Source organism: Chrysemys picta, chromosome 3, assembly GCF_011386835.1.
Source record: "Chrysemys picta bellii isolate R12L10 chromosome 3, ASM1138683v2, whole genome shotgun sequence".
In the NCBI taxonomy this organism is placed as follows: Eukaryota; Metazoa; Chordata; order Testudines; family Emydidae; genus Chrysemys; species Chrysemys picta.
The window spans coordinates 186,897,063-186,911,755 of record NC_088793.1 but is presented as its reverse complement, the minus strand read 5'-3'; the positions used below and the strand labels follow the sequence as shown (position 1 = coordinate 186,911,755).

The 14,693-nt window shown below is 43.8% G+C and overlaps 1 protein-coding gene across 3 annotated transcripts in view; it reads left to right on the top strand.

Moving 5' to 3' along the window:
- The first annotated feature begins 1,493 nt into the window (after window positions 1-1,493).
- Window positions 1,494-14,693, top strand: part of FANCL (FA complementation group L) — an 82,429-nt gene continuing 69,229 nt past the window's right edge. For 2 of the 3 annotated variants that reach the window (XM_042857241.2, XM_005312880.5), the window contains exons 1-4: window positions 1,494-2,199; window positions 6,211-6,269; window positions 7,144-7,204; window positions 8,440-8,496. In XM_042857241.2, coding sequence (XP_042713175.1) covers window positions 2,107-2,199; window positions 6,211-6,269; window positions 7,144-7,204; window positions 8,440-8,496 — 270 coding nt within the window. In that variant the 5' untranslated portion in view covers window positions 1,494-2,106. The remainder of the gene's footprint in view (window positions 2,200-6,210; window positions 6,270-7,143; window positions 7,205-8,439; window positions 8,497-14,693) is intronic. The other variant, XM_008179018.4, reaches the window with a different exon arrangement.

Below are 14,693 nucleotides of genomic sequence, written 5' to 3'. Positions count from 1 at the left end.
TATTAAGGCTAATGCCAACTCTGATAAGGTACACAGGAACCAAGTAATTAAATAAGGTAATTATTGGTGTAAGGTACACTTTGAGAGAAAATAGTTCAAGAGAATAAATGTTTTGATCCAAAGCACATTTTATTTATTAATTAAGGATGCAATTTACTGCGAAGCATCAGATTAACTGTTTGAGGTGAAATGTTGCATAATGAGATGCTCATAAACAGATGCAAATAGAAATCATCTGTCACAAAGGTAAATTAAAGACAATATTACATCAATCTGTGGGGATCAGATGGCAAAATGTTGCTTGAAATGGTTAGTAAAAATCTCACATTTTCAATGATCATCTGAGGCAGGGGTTCCCAAACTTGGTTCGTGGCTTGTTCAGGGTAAGCCCCTGGTGGGCTGTGAGACGCTCCCAGTGGCCGTGGTTCGCCATTCCTGGCCGCTGGGAACTGCGAGCGGCCGTACCTGCAGACGCTCCGGTAAATAAAGAGTCTTGCGGTCCGTGAGGGGCTTACCCTGAACAAGCCGTGAACCACGTTTGGGAACCCGTGCTCAGAGGCAAGGAAACTGAATAGTCTAAAGCAAACAAGCACCATCTGTAGAGAACTCAACTGCTACTACTATCATACTCAGTATCACCGATAAACTGAAGGTCTGGTGAGCTTCAATGACTTACCTATTTGCATGTCAAAACACATTAACCAGCACCAAGAATATAGGAAATCATAGACTGTTGTGACCACCAATTCTTGTAGAAGCTACCATAGGATCTTACAACAAGTCTTAAGACATAGGTATTACCTCTCATTTGAAATTCACCTAATATCCTGCTGGGGCTCTGCTTCAATATTTCCTCAGTGAGTTAGTGGCAGAATGGGAACAAAACACCAGAACAATGACACTAGTAGATTAGCTCTGTGCATTGGCCAGAGTGCAGGTGTCCCCATATTTGTTGTGCAGGAGGAAAGGCTGGTTTTGTTGTTAAAGCACTAGACTGTGAGTGAAGAGATCTAGGTTCAATTCCTGGCTTTGCAATAGCCCTCCTGAGTGACCTTGAAAAAAATCACTTAATCTCTGTCCTAATCCTAAAACTGTGCCTCAGTTTTCCATCAGAAAAATGGGAATACTACTACTCCCCTCCCCCCCCCCCCACCCGCACACACACACTTGCTCTTTGATTGTTTTGTCCATTTAGATTGTAATTTCTTGGAGACAAGGACTTCCTCTTCGTTGGTACAGTGCCTAGCACAATCGAGCCTCAAGGAGCTACTGTAATATAACAAATCAAAAAACTTAAGGAGCTATCCTATCCCTATCTTTGGTGCCCTACGCAGGCGCCAGGAACAACTGCATTTCTACTCTCCCAAGTGCACCTACTGGCTCCTTTCTAGTTACCCCTGCGTGCTACTGGTACCAAAGAGGTAGCGAGGGCTGAACAAGAGCCTGTCTAGCCCAGCCAGCAGAGCTCGACTGCCGGGGGGAGACGGGAATGCATTGCTAGTTTGCTACGCTCTGCTGAGGGGGGAAAGCCCTGGCTCTGCAGTGCAGTCAGCGTGCGCCCCCGGCCATGCACTGCTAATGAATCGCTGACTGAACTAGGACAATGGCTGAGTTGCACTGCCTGGGCCGGGCTCTCCCTCTCACCTTTCCCAGCTCTGATCAGCTCACCGGAGCCCACTGCAGCTGAGGCGCGCCGAAGGCCCATGGAGGGACCTGAGGGCATTGGCTCCGCAGGAGGGAGCGCAGGGGCACGCACAGGAGAAAGCTCTGAACGCCTTGCCTGGGTCTCACCCGCGGGGCGAGGGTCCGCCTTAAAGCCCAACACACTGCCTTGCATCAGGTCTCAGCTCAGCCCTACAGCGCGAGCCCGGGCAGCAGCGGCCTCGCGCAAACCTATAACCCGCCCCCGAACACAGCCACACCTTCCCACCGCCCCTACTGCCCTCAAGCGCCGTACGCGCCACTTTGCCCAGCCAGAGCCCGCCGGCTCCCCGCCGCAGAAACTGGGCGCATGCGCGTAACCCGTGAAGAGGCGGGTTTTGGTGTGGCGCGTGGGATTCGATTCGACCGGAGAACTGCGCCGTCAGCCCGCGCGCGCGGCGGGAGATGGCTGGCTCCGGGGCGCTGCTGCGCCAGTGCCCGCTGCTCCTGCCTCAGAACCGCGAGGGGACCGTCTACGAGGGCTTTGTCACCGTGCAGGTACCGGCAGCACCGCCCTAAGGGAGTGTCGTCCCCTTAGCGAGAGGGGGGAGGCTTGTGAGGGAGTCTCCCCCTCCCCCAGTGAGCGGGGCGGGCTCAGTGTCGGCGCGGGGGTCCGTGCCCTACAGTAGACATCATTACAAAATCTGGTCACTTTTGCTTCCTCTGCAGGTCTCTTACTTGACATGAGTAAACATTGACATGTGATACTGAGTACATACAACATACTGTAACTGCACAAAGAAAAGGAACTCCATGTCCCTTCCCTTCCTCCCACCTCCTCTCCTGCTGCCCCCAATATCTTTTCTATCTGAATAGCCTAAGTAGGTGTTTATATTTCTGGAATATGTGAAATCTTTAGCCAGAAATGTGACTTCCAAATTGTCCATGTTCCTTTTAAAGTTAGTTACTCCTTGCTACCTTTCTGTACTTTAATGAAACAGTGTATCATAGTTATTTGACCTTTGAAAAGGTCAGAATTACCTTTGCTTCTTTCTTGGGGGAAAAAAGGACATTTAAGTTAGGGTTACCATATTTCCACAATCAAAAAAGAGGACACTGGCGGGGAGGAGCCCTGCTCTATCCCCGCCCCTGCTCCCATCCACTCCCTCCCATTTCCCATTCCCTGACTGCCCCCTCAGAACCCACAACCCCTCCTGCTCCTTGTCCCCTGACTGCCCCCTCCTGGGACCCCTGCCACTAACTGCCCCTCTAGGACCCTACCTGTCCCCTGAGTACCCCGACCCTGATCCACACCTCCACCCCATATTCACCCCCCCACCCCAGACAGACCCCCGGGACTCCCCTGCCAACTGCTCCCTGACAGGACCCCCAGAACTCCCGACCCATCCAACTCCCTCTGCTCCCTGCCTGCCTCGACCCCTCTCCACACCCCTGCCCCATATCCACACTCCCTCCCCCAGACAGACCTCCGGGACTCCCACGCCCTATCCAACCACTCCCCACCCCCTGACAGGACCCCCAGAACACTCGACCCATCCAACGCCCCCTGCTCCCTGTCTGTCCCACCCCCCTCCACATCCCTGCCCCTCTGAAAGCCCCCACCACGAACTCCCGACCCATCCAACCCCCCCCTTCCCTGTCCCCTGACCAGGGCCGGCTTTAGCAAGAGCCCAGGAATCGGGCTGTGCTCCGCCTGGAGCTCCGGCTGGGGTCGCGGGGCTTGGGCCCAGCCTTAGGTCCTCGGCTGGGGCCGGGCTAGCGCGCTCAGCTGGAACTGGGGCTGCCGCCCTGGGGCCCAGGCTGGGCTGGAGCCGCCGGGGCCGGTGCACTCGGCTGGAACCAGGGCTGGTGCCCCGGGACCCGAAGCTGCTGGGGCCGGGACTGGAGCCACTGGGACTGAGGGTGCTCAGCTGGCACACTCGGCCGGAACTGGGGCCCGAGCCAAGCCGGGCCGGAGCCGCTGGGGCTGGCCAGGGCCGGAGCCGCTTGGCCGGGGCTGGAGGGAGCCGCTTGGCCAAGGCCGGACTGGGCCGTGCCGTACCTCCCCGGAGCCCTCCTCCTCGCGTCCCTTCCCCCCAGCTTACCTGCTTCTGCCACCTGCCCCTGCTTGTTTTCAGACTCAGGGGGCTGAGTGTTAAGGGGAGGGGAGGAGGGGGAAGTGCTGGGGGAGGGGTGGACAGCTGCGGGGCCGGGAGGCGTGCTAAGGCTGCAGGTGATGGGGGGAGACGGGAAAGGGCTTTGGCTGCCGCTTTTCGCTCTATAAATAGCCGACCGGGGGGAAATCCCGGACATTTTTAGATTTTTAGAAATCCCCCCCGGGTGGCTATTTAAAGAACGAAAAGCCGGACATGTCCGGGGAAATCCGGATGTATGGTAGCCCTAATTTAAGTGTAATAAAATTCAGAGTTGTAATATATGATGAAAGTAAAGGTTATGGGGTACATTTTTTTGTTTCTCTATATTTTGAAACCACTATAAGGCAGTGTCTTTGGGATGTCCATTCCTTGGAGCAAAATTTGTGTATATAATTAAAAAAAAAAAATGTCGGCATGTTTTTTCCCCAAACATTATTTGTATCTTTGCTGATGTTATGGCTGACCTGCTGGTGTCTTAAACAAGCTTCTCTAATTGCTTATCTACCATAGAAACTGCACTGGTTTAACTGAAGGTCTGATGACAGGTTTCAGAGTAGCAGCCGTGTTAGTCTGTATCCGCAAAAAGAAGAACAGGAGTACTTGTGGCACCTTAGAGACTAACAAATTTATTAGAGCATAAGCATATGCATCCGAAGAAGTGGGCTGTAGTCCACGAAAGCTTATGCTCTAATAAATTTGTTAGTCTTCTTTTTGAAGGTCTGATGCAACCCTTGATTCAAACCAGTGTGAATTTGTAGATCGGACTTAAGTCTTAATGACAAATTAAGATTTTAAGATGGCCTGTAATTATCCTTTTATAAAACATGAGCTTACATTAGGGTTTTGCAATGAATTCTACAGTAGCAAGGGGAAAGGAGACATTCAGCATGGAAGTGTGTGGGTTTTTTGTTTTGTTTTAATCTTGGCTTTGTTCCAGATCTTCAGCGATGTCATTACTATGCAAGTTTTCTAGGTAGTTGCTTTCTTTCAAATGCATATTATTGTTTATAAAGTAGATTTTTTTTTTATGTTTAAGGTAAAATAAAGCCTGATATTTCAAAGACCGTGTTACTGTGTTTAACCTCACTAGGACTACTTACATGCATAAAACTAAACCTGACAATGTAAGTCTTTATAGGATGAGCTTCTACAGTTTGCAAAACTGTGTATTTACACACACACACACACACACACACACACATGCACATACATTCTTGTGCACACAAAAATGATTGCCTACAAACTGGTTCCATTTTCCCGTGAAGCTGTCTGTTAGCTGGGATATCTCAGAGTGCAGCAGCTATTAGTTCATAACTGTGGGGGACCTAAAACAAAAATAAAAGCTAAAATTTTAAAATAGCTTGCATGCTAGGTGCCTTTCATTTTGTACTGTTTGGAGTCTTTGGTGTGTAACTAATTGTAGAATTAACTTTAGAGTTGTAGGTTGCTTTTAAAAACAAAAATAAGGTGTCCTGTAAGAATTTTGTAAGAGCTTGCATTTCTCTTAGTGTACCTGTTTTGCTCAACAACTTTATTGCACCCTCAGCAAGTTGGCAGATGACACTAAGCTGGAGGGGAGAGGTAGATACGCTGCACGGTAGGGATAGGGTCCAGAGTGATCTAGACAAATTGGAGGATTGGGCTAAAAGAAATCTTATGAGGTTCAACAAGGATAAATGCAGAGTCCTGCACTTAGGAAGGAAGAATCCCATGCACTGCTACAGGCTGGGGACCGACTGGCTAAGCAGCAGTTCTGCAGAAAAGGACCTGGGGATTACAGTGGACGAGAATCTGGATATGAGTCAGCAGTGTGCCCTGGAGTATTGCGTCCAGTTTTGGTCTCCCCACTACAAAAGGGATGTGGACAAATTGGAGAGAGTCCAGCGGAGGGCAATGAAAATGAGGGGGCTGGAGCACATGACTTACGAGGAGAGGCTGAGGGAACTGGGCTTGTTTAGTCTGCAGAAGAGAAGAGTGAGGGGGGATTTGATAGCGGCTTTCAACTACCTGAAGGGGGTTTCCAAAGAGGGTGGAGCTCGGCTGTTCTCAGTAGTGGTAGATGACAGAACAAGATGCAATGGTCTCAAGTTGCAGCGGGGGAGGTCTAGGTTGGATACTAGGAAACACTATTTCACTAGGAGGGTGAACTGAGAAAGTTTCAGAGATCTCTTACCTAAAGATTTTCTTCCTCTATCAATTTTGTTCATCTGAAAGATAACATATTGTACTGTCCTGTATGATTAAAGAAACAATGTTTGGAATAATGCAGTCTCTGATGCAGAAAAAAAATCCACATAAGATAAGTTTATTCCTCCATTTTTCTCATAACAGCTTCCCTTTATGAGTTGTTTCTGTATTTTCTCTATTTGATACATCTGCAAACTTGCATTTTAACTAAACACTTATTTTCTAGGATAGAGACTTCCATATAAGGATACTGTTACCATCAGATTTTCAGCTTAAAAATGCAAGGTGAGGTAATATTTCATAATAAATACACTTACATTTGTTCTGACTTACAGTGGGGATGTATGAGTTTGTGTACATATATGAATACTAGTGTCACAGAGTAGCTGGCCTCAGGCTTCTTTTGCTCATTGTCTGATAACTATGTGAAAATTCTATCTAAATAATACTGTTTTCATTGAGTTGTAAGTACCAGAAAAAAAGTGTGTTTAAGAATGGTGGCGATTTAATATTCATATTGTAGTGTCCAGGAATCCAAATAGGTTGCATGCCCTTTGTCCTAGGAGTTATACAAATATATCCAAGTAATAGACCGAAAGAGCATACGGTGTAAGATGGAAAGTCTTTTCAACCATGTTGCTTTGATCAATATTGCAGTTAATATTCTTCTCTGAAGATTAGTAAAAGAAGAAAATAATTTAACTTTCATGAGTTTACAATGCAATAACTAATTAGCTCTTGTAAGCTATTAATGCTTATTTTTTATATATATACTTTTGTCGTCATCTTCAATATCCCCACTAAAATGTGTGGCAGTTAACTCTGAAATTTTCAGGATTTTTTTTTTTTAATTCTAGTATCTGTTACGAAGCCATATTAACTTGTAAGAATTATGTTGTTGTTTTCAACCTAGAATAGAGACTGGCTTATAGGTAAATGTCTAGTTATTAATTTTGGCTAGAGAAAGTGACATTTAAAAATATAAGTAACTCATCTTAGTATAAAAAATTCAAAGTTGGAAAATATATTTTTTTCTTCTTTTTCTGGGAGGTGGGTGAGAGAGAACTTTGTAAATAGTAAGATGGACTTTTGTTTCACATGTTGTTTCCTTGTTTAAAGATCACTTGAATCAAGTTAAAATTATGAAAACTATTTCTAGGATACACTGTAGCTGGCGTCTAAAGAAGGTATTGCATGGGTATCACCAGATTGTAAAACAGGTATATTATTCTTATAAAACCATTGTGAGCTTGAAAAATATGAATATTAAATCTGAAAAGCTTTTACTCATCCATACCATTCTAAAAGTATTTAAGAAAAAAATCCATTAACTGTACAGTAAAGATGTATTGTTTTGCAGTGCTTGGGGAATTATAACTTACCCTGAAGAAAGATAAGTGAAGTCTTGTAAATAACTTTTTCATTTTCCTGCAAACTTCAGACTTTGAAGACTATTAAGATGTACCAATGCTTTATATTAAAGCAGCTGACATCTTATGGGAAACTATTTTTAAAAAGCCCACAACTGAGAACAGTTATGCTGTTGTCTTTTTCCTCTTGTTTTTTCTTATGCTCTTTATTACTAATAGTACTTAAATATAAAAAGAGAGTTTAAAAGAACTTTCATAATAGGAGGGTTATATAGTTGCTTGTGTAGTCTGAACTTACCCTTATTGGCCCTATCTGGAAGAATAGTGGGCAGTCCACAGAAACTCTGTGGGGCCATCCTGGCTACAGAATTGTGATGGCTACTTCCATTTCCAAGATGGTATTACCCAGTCAGTCATGGTAAAAAAAAAAAAAGCTAGTCTACGGCTGTGTCTAAACTACGGACCTTACAGTGGTATAGCTGTTCTGCTACAACTGCACCGCTGTAAGGTCTCCCGTGTAGCTGCTCTGTGCCCACGGGAGAGAGCTCTCCTACCGGCATAATTAAACCAACTTCGACAAGAAGCACTAGCTATGTTGGTGGGAGACGCTCTCCCACTGACATAGTGCTGTCCACAACAGCGCTTTTGACAGTGAAACTTTTGTCGATCAAGGCGGCTCCCAGGGCTGGGAGGGCGGCTCCCAGTGCTGGGAGGGCGCTGTTTACACTGGCACTTTACAGCACTGCAACTTGCTGCACTCAGGGGTGTGAAAAAACACATCCCTGAACGAAAAAGTTGCAGCACTGTTAATTGCCAGTGTAGACAAGCCCGAAGACTACTTGTTCTCATTGGCTGTCAGTTTCAGTTACATTATATGAAAAAAGTACTTAATTTATTCAGAAAAATTCTGACATTGAAATTGGTTTGTTCTATTTTTTAACTGAAATATAGTTCAAATCTGTTGCATTTCCCCCATTTTACATTATCTTTGATTTATTACAATATCAGAAAATGGATAATGAAACTAAAATTGTTACTAAAACATACTGGATGGAAGAAATTAATTGATAATGTTTTCTCCCCAGAGGTTGCAACACTGTTCTGATCTGGTCAGTTTTATGGTGGAGCTTAAAACTATTTTGGTGAGTAATATATCCCAAGGAGATGTTCAAGTGGTCTTAATTTTCACTTTCTCATTACTTGCCTTTTTTTAGAAAGCTATGAATGAATGTTAGCTTTTTAAAGTTTAAAATGAACCTTATTAGAATATTTCAATTTTAGGGCTATAGACGGCTAGTTGATATTTATTTAGTAATTATGGTATTTGGCATTAGTTCTTATTCATTGGACTACTTGGAGTGTTCCAGAAGTAATAACCCAGCACTTCAGCAAGTGGCCCTGTTATATTAAGCATCATATAGAAGGTACTTCCCTGATTGTGTGTTTACCTCAGGTTTTGGTTTGTATGGATGATACCCATCTCATACCCATGTAAAGGGATCATTCTCTTGATATTGTCTTCACAGGGATTTTTCTACATTTAAAAACAAACAACTAAAAAACACCATCATACTGGAGTAATGTGTTCCATGTATTGTGATTTGGGAACACAATTCAAAATATAGTTCCATCCTGTCTGAGGTAGGACTGAACCATGATTAACTAAATTTTAAACAAGTCTACTGACTGACTGTGTTATGGGGTTTTTTACAGTGTAGATTCAACCTTTGGGAGAGTTTTTTGTGTGTGTGTGTGTGTGTGTATTTGTTTTATTCAGAATTTGCGTTGTCTTGGGATACCAAAAGTATTTCTAATTAAGGTGATTTAACAAAATTACTGACCTCATTTCAAAACATCCACTGATCCATTTCTCATTCAATGGCAATATCAAAATGTTAAAAGGAACATAAAAACAAACATGCACACAATTGTACAGTTTTCATAAAGGTCTATTGGCAGATATCTACGCTACACTATTTTTCTCCCCCCAGAATCTTCCTATTGTTGCTGCTACTAAGGCCTTGTCTATGCTACACAGTTTTGTCTGCAAAAGGCAGCTTTTGCTGACAAAACAGTGGAGGTGTACACACTACAATACGCCTCCCGCTGGCAAGACTCTTTTACTTTGCTGACAAAATAAAACCACCTTGATGAGAGGCATAGAGCTTTTTGCGGCAAAGTTAGATCAGCAAAGCGTCAGTGTGGACGCTGCATTTGTTAGGTTGCCATAACTGGCCTCCAAGAGATATCACACCGTGACTGCTCTGCTCACTGTTTTGAACTCTGCTGCCCTACATCCAGCTACACAGGCATGTGCTCCTCCCCTTTCAAAGCCTCAGGAAGTTTTGAAATTCCTCAGCATGAAGAGCTCACATAACTACTGCCCAGCTGAGCATGCCCGCTCCAGTAACAAACACACTCCTGCCTGGACTACAGGGGAGGGGGTGGATCTTCTTGGTCTGTGGGGAGAGGAGGCTGTGATGGGAGAACTTGGATGGGAATCATGGTATCAGAACATTAACCAGAAACCCGCTCTCCCCAGCGTTAGGATCACAGCAGCAGGCAGGCAGGCCGGGCTGCTGCTGGTGGGTGGGGAGGAGAGTGATTGCTGTGCTGTGCAGAGTCGGGGAGCGAGGTGGGGGCTGATGTCAGGGTGTCCCCTCCCCCCTGCCAGTATACTATTCTCTGCTGAGCTGGGGTGGGGAGACCAGGGGATACCAGCTCTCTGTGCACCAGCTTCTGCCTCAGGATTGATTGCTTCTGGCTGGTGTCTGAACTTAGAGGCAGCATGCTGAACCACGCACAATCCCCCCCAACACACATACTTCCCATACACCAGGGATCCCCAAACTTTTCAGCGTCTTTACTCCTGTCCATGCCCCCTGGCCAGGGCTAGGAGTGGGGCTGCAGCTCCTGGGGTGGGGAGAAGGAGGACACAGGGACAGGAGTACAGGGGCTGCAGCTGGGGCGGGTCTGGGGCCAGGAGTGGGGCTGTGGCTGAGAGCGGGGCCACACCCGGGGCCGAAGCTGGGGATAGGCCTGGGAGCCAGGGCCGTGGCTGGGGGTGGGGCTGGTGCAGAGCTAGGAGCGGAGAGGGACTGGCTGGCGCTCCCTTCCCTACCCCCCCGGGGGGGGCTGGCCCAGGCCTGGCCGTGTCTCCCAATGTTCCTCCACGCCTCACACTTTGGGGACCTCTGCCCTATACACATTCTGTCTCTGACTCTCTCTCACACTCACACTTCTGTCTTCCCCGCACACTTCTGTGGGTGTCTTGTTTTAGTGTTCAGCAATGTCAGTTTGGTCTTATTACCGAGTGCTACTTTAAAAAGTGATTTAAAATGTGTTACTTTTCAGGCATACACAGCAGTCATTGCAAGGTTCATAGCACGGTGCAAACAAACAATGCCAGGTTCAGCATACTATAGCAACACACATTTCTGTGGCTCAATATTAATATGCTCCTTCAAGGCATTCCCCAGCCAAATAGTCCCCATGCCCCATTGGGATCCTCTTATAGCCTTGTGTTCATAATGCATAGCACAATACTAAAGAGCAGTGCAGGATCCATGCTTTCTGACAGATGGCTAGGTTGCAGGTTACGGCAGCTGAAAAGCTGCTGGCAATGTAGTAGGATGCCCATGGAATGATGGGATTGAGACCCTGTACCTGCCCCTGTGAGGCATTGCAAACCCTTCCCAAAGCACCCGGCAGCCAGTTGCACAGCGGGATAGCTACCCACAGTGCACTGCTCTCTCTGTCAGTGCAAGAGCTGCTATTGTGGATGCGCTCCCCCGACACAAGGAGATAGTGTGGACATCCAACAGTGGTTTAATTACAGGGGTGGCTGTATCTCAGCATAACTTGCATTGGCAAAACTCTTTTTAGTGTAGACAAAGCCTAATGCTACTAATCCATTGATGGTAGCAGCAGTGGAAATATTACCTTAGATGTGGTTCAAGCAATTTAACAACAGTGTTGTGGCTGATCAGATGACATGGAGGTTTAAAGATGCTGGTGACTGCTGGCACCTTGTTTACACCAGTACTTCCACCGGTGATACTGCACTAGTGGTAGCAAGGATGGGAAATTAAGGAAATAAGTCTAGTGTAGAGAAAGTTTTGTTCTTTGCCATGGCTAGAACACAATTCCTTATCATGGTTATAAACCTATTTGGTCAAATAGGCAGGACACTCTTGTATTTAAGCATATTACTTAAACATAGGTAACAATTATAGTGCACACAAGGCCTTAGCAGACATATAATCAGAATTGTTTGATAAATGCAAAATTAAACTCCAGAGTGTACATTGGGTTGTCTGTATCTCTCGAATGAAAACAAATACTCTACAAACTTGTTAAATTTGGTAATAAAGAACCAAATGTCAATAGACAAATGGCTCAACTCTTTGTCTACACTGGACGGTAAGTGGACAGTTGTTATACATCTTTGTCAGAAGAAGACTGAGAAGAAATATAGCAGAATGTCAAACAAATGGTTCATCTGACTTTTCTGAAACAATAGTAAACAGATTTTACTGGATAGTGTATACATAAAGCAGATATAGTTGATGAGAGTAAAGATTCTGCGACCATATTACCAAAATTGGAGCAATATACAAAAGTCATTTCACAATTCTGAATAAAAGTATCTGCCCCTCACCAGGCATTAATATACTGGAATTAGCAGATCAGATAAATTAACTCCAAGAAATAGAAACTGTACTATGTCTGCAAGCAAAACATTTATTATTCAAAATGGAAATCTAACGGGCCTCTAGCTTATTTAGAAAGGTTCAGTTTTGTGTCATACACAGTTTTGATGGAGAAAATAACTACTGGAGACAACCGAAAACAAAGGGACAATAAAATCTGATGTCATGGATTGTTTAATGCTGTTGTGATTGATATAAACATAGTTACAAATTTAATAACAGTTTGTTTTAACTTACACTGATCATATGGGAAGTATTTATATATAAAATGGGCAGAATAGAATATTTTTCAGCCCATGTTTAGGTGTTCTTTCATTTATGCTGGATTAATTCATTTAAAATGAAATTAAGATGGAGAGAGCAATGCTTGAAAAATTGAGGTTAAATGATATCTTGTAAAGATTTGATCTCTTGAATCAAGTATTCTAAAATACTTTTGGGGTCTTGGTGCATCTGAGGATTGGCTATACGAATCTGCTCCATTTTCATCAAAGTAAAGTAACTCTAATTTCTGAAGCAATGTGTTCAGTGGTATTTATTGCTTATCTAAGACCTAGCAGAGTTATTAGCCAAGGCAATGATGAGGGAGGACTGTGAGTGTGTTGTGTGAGAAAACAAGTGTTGTGGTAACTGGGAAAAATTGTTCACAAAGAAATTCTGAAGAGCAGTTGACAGTTTGAGCACTGTTTTTGCGCATTGCTGTATTACTCAATTGTACTCTTTCAGTCTTTGCCTGGCTGGACAACAGGGCAACTGTAGCCCATTTCTTTCTATCTATAAAAAGGCTGCTGCTCTTCTGTGAAACAGAGCAAAATGCTAATGAATCTGTTTCATGAATATTCTGTAGATTGGCTCAGCAGACTCTTCCTTCATCCAAAGTAGTAATAACTTAAATTGAGAATATTGCAACAAAATATGTGGAAATACTAATCAGAATTTATTATGTGGAACCCTGCTCTTTAAAGCCTTCCACTGGTTTTATTTTAAACTTCTTTGGGAAAAATCTCTTTGATGTCGATGTTGTATTTCTGTTATTTTATCAGTAAAATTACTATTTTTAATGGAAAATATGTCATTAAGTATCCCAGAATTTTTCTTCATGATGCCAAAATTTCATTTATTCTAGCTAATAATGAATTTTATACAGAATCTATATTTACTTTAAATATAATCTATTAGTAAATGTTCTGTCTGGAAACTAATAAGGAGGACCTTGTTTGTTACATGATTCTCCACCCCTTTTTGCAAAATTGTGCTCCACTATCTGTTTTAATTTTGAAGTGTCTAGCTCTTGTTACAAAGAGACATCTAAAATAGAAATAGATGCAAACTGCTGCCAAATCCAGGAATCTTGCTGCACACTTTCGTTTTAGGTTGCTATGGAGTACACTGGGGTATGCTAATAAACACTACTTGTAGGGCTTTTTGGGAAGTCTTTGATAGTATTTTGAAGAAGGCATTTATTAACCAACTTAGAGCCAGAGTGAAAGAGTTATAAGACAATCTCCTAACTGTAATGGGCAGTTTTCCTGAGAAAATATGGCATTGTTGACTGAAGTCTTTGATCACAGCTTTTCATCCACAATTGCATTATTGAATGTCTAATTAATGGCTTGAAAATCCCCACCATATGACTAAGACATCTATTCCAAATTGGCATAGTATCTCTCTGCCAAAAAAACAAAACCTGGGACTCATTGCACACTTGTAGGAGTGTTTTTCCATTTGATAGGGGTAGGGGCATTCGTTCTTTCATTTCCCCCAATCCACCATTTAGTAGTCTTCATTTGAGTGGATTCTTTGTGTTTTTCTAACTGAGGTCTGTTAAAGTTAACTAGTGATATGGCTTTGGATTGCCTGGTGCCTTTAATAAAACTTTTTTGTTTCACTCTGAACTGAAGAGAGTTTGGGTACAATATATAGCAACAAACAATTGAGAAGATGAACAGTTTCTTTTACCAAAACTTCACCTGGTGCATTCATAACTTTCCTGAAGGGTGCTGCTTTCTGTACAAATCTGTTCTGAAACTTGATTGCCTTGGTCTTCCTTCGAACTGGGCTTTTTCTGCCTGTCTTATAGCCAATTCCCATTCATGATAAAGGCTTCAGTTATGTTTTCACATCTGCACTAATCCCCACCTCTTTCCTCCTCACCCCTCTTTCCTGGATTCTCATTTCAGCCCCTGACTACTTTCATACTTTGTGAGTGGGACTACCAGTCTTCCTGAGAAGAGAGTCAATGAACACCTCCAATCAGTGGTTTTAGATTGGAAATATACCTCCAATTTTATTTTTCTTTAAAATAATTTAACATTATTTTAAACATGCTTCTAGGAAATGAGTATCACTGTGCATGACACAATATGGAACATATGGCCTGATTTTTCTATGGCCCTAGACTTCGTTGTCAGGGGAGATCGCTTACTAGGACATTTTTCAGAGTAGCAGCCGTGTTAGTCTGTATCCGCAAAAGGAACAGGAGTACTTGTGGCACCTTAGTACTCCTGTTCTTTTTACTAGGACATTGGGGACAAGCACTTGACCAGCTCTTCCTCAACTTCATCCCCAAGGACTACGTGGTATTAACATCAGGAAATGGAATAGGGTTGGGTTGCTATATAAAGCCT